Source organism: Triticum urartu, chromosome 4 (assembly GCF_003073215.2).
Source record: "Triticum urartu cultivar G1812 chromosome 4, Tu2.1, whole genome shotgun sequence".
Lineage (NCBI taxonomy): Eukaryota > Viridiplantae > Streptophyta > Magnoliopsida > Poales > Poaceae > Triticum > Triticum urartu.
In genome coordinates this window covers 44,822,823-44,831,677 of record NC_053025.1, presented here as the reverse complement: position 1 = coordinate 44,831,677, position 8,855 = coordinate 44,822,823, and the positions used below count along the sequence as shown (strand labels likewise).

Here is an 8,855-nt window from a genome sequence, read left to right as displayed (position 1 = left end):
TATATAGAACCTCCTTCTTTGATGAGATGAGACAAAATTTTTGCCTCCGGTTCGAAAAAAATCCCTACTCCAATGTCATTTTCTTTCTTGAACACCTTAGTCATGTTTTCTCTCCCAAGGTAAAAACCAAGCATAAAAGGTTTCATTTATGCCACTCACAAAGTAGAGGGTGTTTTTCCAAAATTTGCCACAGGACAAAACATGAGGTCCGGGGATAAGATGATCACAAGGGGAAGTGGATCCCCATTCCAAACCCAGCGCACCTATCCCCATTCCGTTCCCCGCCGCGGCACTTGGCGTCGTCCGCCCCGCAGCTCAGCTCCACACGCCCGCCCACTCCCTCCGCCACAAGCGATGGCGACCATCACCACGCAGCTCCGCTCCGCGCTCCTCTCCCCGGCCGCCTCGTCCTCGTCCTCCTCCTCCCCGCGCCGCGGCGGCCGGCGCGCGCCCTCCTCCGTCCGCTGCGATGCCTCTCCCCCGGCGGCGTCCGCGTCGGCCTCCCTCGACCCGGACTTCGACAAGAAGGCCTTCCGCCACAACCTCACCCGCAGCGACAACTACAACCGCAAGGGCTTCGGCCACAAGAAGGAGACCCTCGAGCTCATGAGCCAGGAGTACACCAGTAAGCTCTATCTAGCCTCTAGAGACTAGAACAGTAGCTATTTGCGGTCCGATTCATTCAGAAACGTTCCTAATTGACGGGGAGTGCCTGCAGGCGATGTGATAAAGACGCTCAAGGACAACGGGAACGAGTACACCTGGGGGCCGGTGACCGTGAAGCTGGCGGAGGCCTACGGCTTCTGCTGGGGCGTCGAGCGCGCCGTGCAGATCGCCTACGAGGCGCGCAAGCAGTTCCCCGAGGAGCGCATCTGGATCACCAACGAGATCATCCACAACCCCACGGTCAACAAGGTATAACCAAGTTCGTGTTGCTTGACAATCGCCATGCGCGGCTCGTGGGGTTAAGTGTTTCTGTTCCTGGATGGTTTTTCAGAAGAATCTGATCTTACGTGTATGAGGGGATTAATCACCCACTATCTAATTATTAGGACGCATGTTAATGATAAAGGTGTTCATACTGAACAATCGCCACCAGGTTCCTTTGTGCTGTAGCTACTCGGTCACTTGAACAATTAGTTTGTGGTTTCGGTATTCATGTAGTGTCAGTAGAGCAAGAGAAAAGAAAAATAACCGTAACATGCCTAGCTGTGTTCATTTCGTGTCATGTCTGTCTAATGGCTGTGGATTTGACAGAATTAAATTCCTGTTTCTTCGTCTGATTGTTCATGCAGAAATTGGAGGACATGGGTGTCAAAGATATTCCTGTTAACGCTGGTATTAAGGATTTTGATGTTATTGAACAAGGCGATGTTGTTGTCTTGCCTGCATTTGGAGCTGCTGTGGATGAGATGTACACATTAAATGAGAAGAACGTGCAAATTGTTGATACGACATGCCCTTGGGTTTCAAAGGTACATTTTGCATTTTAATACGTGCCTTGCTCTTTTGTATGATGTTGTTCTGTTCTCGAGTGTCACAACATTTATCAGGCTAACCAACCGTGTAATTATAATATAGGTGTGGAACATGGTTGAGAAGCATAAGAAGGGCGACTATACTTCTATTATTCACGGAAAATATGCCCATGAAGAGACTGTTGCCACTGCTTCTTTTGCAGGGAAGTACATTATTGTGAAGAATATGGTCGAGGTACGTTTGATGCATTTATATCATTCTGTTGTTTAACGCTTGATGCTAAATCCACTCCGTGGTTTGAGATAACAAAGTATTATCAAATGAAACAGGCAACATATGTATGTGATTATATACTTGGTGGCCAACTTGATGGGTCTAGCTCAACTAGAGAGGAGTTCCTTGAGGTATAGATTCTTCTCAAATTACCCTTTACTGCCATGTTGGAAAGAAATGATGATGCCTAATGGAACTGTTTGGTCCACAATCGCAGAAATTCAAAAAGGCTGTTTCTCCAGGATTCGATCCTGATGTTGACTTGGAAAAGGTGGGCATTGCAAATCAAACAACAATGCTTAAAGGAGAAACTGAAGAAATTGGTGCGTTTTACTAAGAGGTTCATTATGGCTGTGTGATTTTGCACAGTACAGATTTGCTACTACTTCCAGTTTTAACCAAAATGCTTTATAATTAACAGGAAAACTTGTTGAGAAGACTATGATGCGTAAGTATGGAGTCGAGAATGCCAATGAACACTTTGTTGCATTCAACACTATTTGTGATGCCACACAGGTACATTTTCTTTTAAGCATGTACTTTCATTTTATGGAGATTGTGCACTAGATGACTACATGTTATCATTGACCTGTACCACCAACTACTCTGTCAATGCTACACGTGTGATAGATTCAGTGAGAGCAATAGGGGCAATATTGTATTTTGTCATTTTTATCTTTTGGGTGGAACTAAAACATAGATCATATATAGTTGTAGTAAAGGGAAACATAGTGGTATTTTACTTTGTTTTTAGTGTCTTAAAAACATTTACGTAGGAGTAAGGGCATAGAGTCGTATCTTCACTTGAACATATATACTGATGACACACTTCAACTTCATATCTCAGGAAAGACAGGATGCGATGTATCACCTAGTGAAGGAAAAGGTTGACCTTATTCTGGTTATTGGAGGGTGGAACTCCAGTAATACCTCTCATTTGCAAGAAATTGGAGAACTCAGTGGAATTCCGTCCTACTGGATTGACAGTGAACAAAGGATTGGACCAGGAAACAGGATTAGCTACAAGCTAAATGTACTTTCTAATACCCTGATTAATATTCATTTCTCATTGAGAGTAAACTATTATATTTGAAAACTGGTAGTGAATCTTGCTGAGAGAAGAGGTGCTGTACTTACAGATGGAAGAATGTAACCTTTTTAACTGAAATTTGAACTGTTTGACAGCACGGTGAGCTTATTGAGGCAGAAAACTGGCTACCAGAAGGGCCTATCACAATTGGAGTTACTTCTGGTGCCTCAACCCCGGACAAGGTAATGTAATTCATCCGGTTGAGGTGCTTCTTTTGTACGTAATTTACACTGGTGTACAATATATTGGTGCACATCAAATAAACTGAAAACCGCATAACCATGATGCTTTCTTCTTTTGCAGGTTGTTGAGGATACGCTACACAAGGTGTTTGACATTAAGCGTCAAGAAGTTTTGCAGGTTGCATAGATTTTCAGCAAAATTGGCCAGGGGATAATAATAGTTGATGGCCTGGCAAAGGTTAGTAGAACAATTGTGCGACCTATCGTTGTACAGTAGCTAAGAATGTAATGCTTTAGGCACATACTTTTACGAGGATATCTGTGCTGGGATACATATATATGTTGTAATCACTTGTACCACGAACAGTAGTACACTTGTATCAGCTGCTATAACCCTTGGCCCCTTGAAAAATCGTTTTCATAGGCTGGTTACATAGATATCAACCACTGGGTTTGTTGCTGGATAGGGGTCAAATGCAGGACTCCCTGTATGTAGCAAGTGCAAGAAATGCAGGGTTTCCTTTGTATATTAGGGCGCAAGTCCAATTCCCATTCTGATATGTTCATGTGTCATCTGTTGTAATTGAATTTAACTTTTCTCCGTATTCACTTTCTGTGTTTGGTATGTTACTTACAGAGTACATAGTTTTTCTTCTTCTTTGCAGAGTACATAGATTACCCTGTCACTTATCCTGTGTTCATGTCAGCGTTGTTATACCAAAACTTTTATATAGCTTAATGTACGATGAGCCATGCGCTCTACTCACGAGCACACGAGCACCTTGTAAATTTGTAGGTGCAAAAGGAATAAAACCAGAAATATCACCCTATGTTTTCATAGGCTGATTAGGAAATTGCTAATGGAGCTCGAGCTCCATGGAGCTTGAAATTTGAAAATTTTAAAAATCAAATGTTTAGGTTCCAAAAAGCTTTGAAAAAATTATGTATATACCTATGGATCTATACTACTTGCCTGTAAAGTTTCATGGCGAAATACATATGCTAGCTACACGAAATTAGCCAAATCATGTATTTCTACTTTTCTAGCATATGTACTATTCAGTTTTTTTGGTACAACTCGCATCAAAACGTATTTTTTTTAAACACAATACAGACGCTAACGAACACGTACATATACTCATCCTTATGAATGCGCACATCACTATCTCCCGTTAAACGAATATTTTGCCTTTATAAGACACAAAAAAGTTTAATCCTTGGTTGGTTGGAGATACACTGCCCTCCTAATCACCCAACCATAAGTTGGTTCTCACATCAAAACATATTTCGTAATAAAATTTATACACATAGTATATTTATTTTCTGATTTTTTAAACTTGAAAAGTTGATTTTTGAATTGTTGAAAATTTCAGACTCCATGGAGCCCGAGAGCTAAAAAGCCTCACTCCACTGATTACATGGATATTAACCACTGAGTTTATTGTTGGATAGAGCTCGAATGCATGATTCCCTGTATATAGCAAGTGCAGGAAGTGCAGGGGTTCCTGTTAGAGTTGTGTCGAATATTATGTATAAGTTAGGTTACAGTTGGACTCTGAGTAGTATTGTGTTAGGATATGGAGCCGTGTCTTAGTAGGACACTTATATCCTAAGCCTCTCATATATAGTGAATGTAGACAGACGATGTATCCTATGTCAACATAATAGCACAGGCGCGCAAGGAGCAGCTGGTGGCGTGTGCTGGCGCTCGGGTGGCCGGTGTGCGGTATTGTGACGGTATCACAGGGAGGAGCGCCCGTACTCATGCCCCAGGATGTAGCCATGATGGTGAACATCGTTAACAAATTTCGGTGTCGTGCCTCGCGTGATTGCTTGGTCTTTGGATGATCGACTACATGCTTCGGATTTATTCTAACAGTTCCTGTGTAGTATGTGAAGTGTACAAATATTAACCACTAAATTTATTTGCAGGTGCATGATTCATCCGATCCTTTGTTCTACGTAATTGAATTTCACTTTGCTCTGTATCTATTTTCTGTTTGGCATGTTCCATTCATATATTACTACGTCACCTAGACCTTATGGCCGCTTGTGCCAGATGACAACGCGATTGAAATTTAAAATCTCGCTATGGTGGAATATTAACTGCAACATCATGTTACTGTAGCATAGAGATTTTCTATTGTCTCGACACATTTTGAAAACTTGAACTATTTTTGGGAAAATCTGAAAAAAATGAAATTCTGAAATAGTTTCTGAATTACCCTAGCAAAATTTACAATTATGAACAGTTTTTGAACAACAAGAACAAATTTTAAACATGAATTTAATTTTAAATTATGCTTTTTTAAAAAGTAAACAAAATTTGAAGAAGTAAACAATTGTCTAAATCATGAATGTTTTTTCAAACTGTGAACAAATATTTGAGATTCCTAACAATATTTTAATTCTTTAAATAAAATTCCAAGTTTTTTTTGAAAAATGTGAATAATTTTTAATTTCCAAACAATGTATAAAAACACAAATTTTCTAAATTCCCGAACATTTATTGAAAAATAGACATTTTTAGAAACACTAACCAATTTGAAATTCTGAACATTTTTCCAAAGAAGGGATTTATTTCAAATTATGATCATTTTTTGAAAAAGTTCAATTAATAAAAATGAAGATAGAAAAGAGAAGGAAAGAATAAAAAACAAATTGAAAACAAAATAATTAAAGCGGAAACAAAAACTAAAAGAAAAAGAAAAAGCCTAGAAAACCATTAAATTAACCGGAGATAAAATAAAAATGAATAAACCCAGCCCTGAATCGGTTGGCAACCTTCTAGAAGGTTTCCAAAACCGGGATATATAAAACGCGAGATGGCCCGACCCAATTATTTGGTCCGGTCGCTCGGTTTGGGTGTTTGCACGACAACTTACACAATAAGGTTTTCCCCTATGTCCAGCGCAACGACTATTTATCCCATTAAGAGCATCTCTAGCAGACCTTTTATATCACAGACCTTTATAATGCGTTTACAGTTCGCGAAAAACGTGTTTTGTGGGCTGGTAGCTCCGCTATGCGGGGTCTGTTCGGCCGCAGTCCGCGCCACCCCGCAGAACACATGATTTTTTCTGAATTTGACACATGTCACATACTACACATAATTATGAATTTAATATAAGGTAAAATGTGAATATTATAATACAACAATCATCCAAATTATAATAAGTATTCAAATCACCGAATTAAACTAATAATTCAATACAAGAGTTGTACCGAATAAAACAATGATACAAATCACACATGAATTAAATGAAATAAATGTAAGAAAAGCAGGTTTTACCGCCCATGCTTTTGTCAATGATGCTCAATGAGATCCTCCTGAAGCTGATAGTGGGTGTTTGCATCTTCATTCTACCAGTATGCTTGAATGAATGTGTGCATGCAGTCAGGGTCTCTAGTTGGCTTCACATGGCTACCGACATTGTCGTAGAAGAACTCCAAGTTCATGTCCCTCTCTTCGATGATCATGCCCCTCTCCTTTGAGTAAAAAACCGAGAATTGGCCTCGCAAGCTTGCACTATTTTTACGAAGAGGGATCGGCGCATTCGATACCTTCTCCGGAAAAGGTGCGGCGGATATATAGGATTGTCCGCGAAGTAGTCTTGCATCAACAATATGTTCCCGAGATGGCGGTTGCGAGGGATGCAAAGATGACCGACGGTCGATCCTCGCCGTCCCTTGCGGTTCCGATCCTCGAGCTCCTTCACGGCGAGGACCGCCACCACCATCTCCTATCGATGGCGCTCGAGCAGCGGCTCTATGTCCGAGTCGTCGGACGAGGACGAATCCTTTAGCAAAAATTCCTCGCAAGGGCTCAAATCAATCTACAGATCGCACCTGAGCTCGCATGAACGGAAATTCATCTATAAATCGTCCGCTACGTCGAACTAGAAGGGGCGCAAAAGGGGACTCATCGACGGCGGTCAATACGGGGCAGCGGCTACTCGGGGGTGGCTCAGCGAATCTAGGGTGGGCGGCGACTCGGCGGATCCGGGGCGCCGATGCAGCGACGCGATGGACCCGGGTCTAGGGTGGCCCGGCAGTGTGATTCCGTCAGCGGAATGGCCGGAATCGAAGGCGGCGGGCGGGCGGCGGCGGGATGGGGGCGAGGAACACGAGCACTGAAATGTCCCTCCCGCCAATCGCTTTCGCGAGATGCATGGCACCAACACGGGGGGGGGGGGGGGGGGGGGGGGAGGCTGTGTCTTCGCACGTCGGAGGGGGCAATTTACTGTGCCCCTCAAAAAAAATCTAAGGGTCGGATGCGTTTACGTCATCCATTCGGGCCACTTTTTTTGCGCAAAACCGTATACTGATGGTTATTTTGCGGGTCGACGCTATAAGGGGTCCACTAGAGATTTTTTTTGAGACAACCTCGCGAAGCTTTTTATTAACCCGTCACAATGTTTACAGGGACGAAAGAAAGATCTCCAGGATGGCCTAACCAGACATGGCGGCCACCCCCGAGAGATAAAGCATGCTTCGCTAAGTTGTGAGTCTCAAAATTTGAGCTCCTAAATTCATGGACTATTTTACAAAATTGAAAGCTAGCAGAATGTTCTATGATTTCATGTATCACCGCATCATATGAAGCTGAAGTACCCCTCTGTATATCTTCTACCACCGTCTTGCAATCGGATCCCACATGAATGCTTTGAACGTACAAGTCCTCCGCCAAAGCTAGTGCTTCCCTTATGGCCAGGGATTCGAGTGTTTGAGGATCATTGATTTGCCTGAAACCAACGACCGAAGCTCCAAGGAACAGACCATTTTGGTCCCTACACACAGCAGCAACCGAACCATACGTGCCTCCTCTCGATAGCGCTGCATCCACGTTAACTTTGGCACACCCTTGGTCCGGAGGTAGCCAACGTTTTGGTCTCGGCGCTGGTACACTAACCGGTCTTGGCGACTTCTTGTTGATCTGCTGCATCTCTGACAAATAACTCAAGATGAAGCCATTAGTGGAGTATGGAGACTGGAAAATGTCCTCATAGATCGCCTTCCTCCTCGCACTCTAGATCGCCCATGCTGTCACCACAAGGCGAGTAAATTCTTCAGGCTGTAGCATATCATGTAGAGCAAACAACCACTGCTTCGGATTATCATGCTGGCAACTTATCACCTTTTCAGCAAAGTCCTCGGGGGCTAAAGCCCAGATGCTCCTCGACATTGAGCAATTCAACAACGCATGTCTCCATGTGTCCGTGGCTCCTCATAAGTGGCATGTATTTTCATCGGCCATGTTTCGGTGATGGAGAACCTCACCCGTAGGCATCGACTGCCTGGCTAGACGCCAAACGAACATCCGCAGCTTCGAGGGTACTTGTATGTGCCAGATTGCACTCCATTGCTTAGCTTCATGTAAGTTTGAAGTACCTTCTTCCTCATGAAGCCATCTTTCCCTGCTGATCTTCGTTCTTATCATCATACGGTAAGCAGAACGCACCGAGAAAACTCCCCGTCTCTCTTCATGCCATGCCCAAAAATCTGTTATATTCCTCGTGCATAGCAGTATTTTGAGGATCTCTGAAGCATCAAAAGGAGTAAAAACAGACCGTACCAGGTCTTCTTTCCATTGACCCGAGGTAGCATCAATCAGGTCCGACACTTTTTCTGGCGGATTAGGAACAAGTGAAGTGATCGTCCTTTTAAAGTTATCGCGAGGAATCCAGTTATGCTGCCAGATACTTGTCGAAGCCCCATTACCAATTCTCCGAACCACTCCTTGTGCAACAATGTCCCTGCCATCAAGCACCGCTCGCCATATCTGAGAAGGGTGGGATCCTAGCTCAGCTTCCAGGATTGAGCATTGAGGA

At 43.2% G+C, this 8,855-nt stretch overlaps 1 protein-coding gene across 1 annotated transcript; it reads left to right on the top strand.

The window, feature by feature from the left end:
• The first annotated feature begins 224 nt into the window (after positions 1–224).
• On the top strand, positions 225–3,633 carry LOC125550543 (4-hydroxy-3-methylbut-2-enyl diphosphate reductase, chloroplastic). Its single transcript, XM_048713566.1, has 10 exons — positions 225–625; positions 719–915; positions 1,296–1,475; positions 1,582–1,713; positions 1,809–1,883; positions 1,970–2,075; positions 2,174–2,268; positions 2,600–2,785; positions 2,938–3,024; positions 3,146–3,633. Exons 1-10 carry the CDS (start codon positions 355–357, stop codon positions 3,209–3,211), a joined length of 1,395 nt encoding a protein of 464 aa, XP_048569523.1. The 5' UTR covers positions 225–354; the 3' UTR covers positions 3,212–3,633.
• Positions 3,634–8,855: the final 5,222 nt, after the last annotated feature.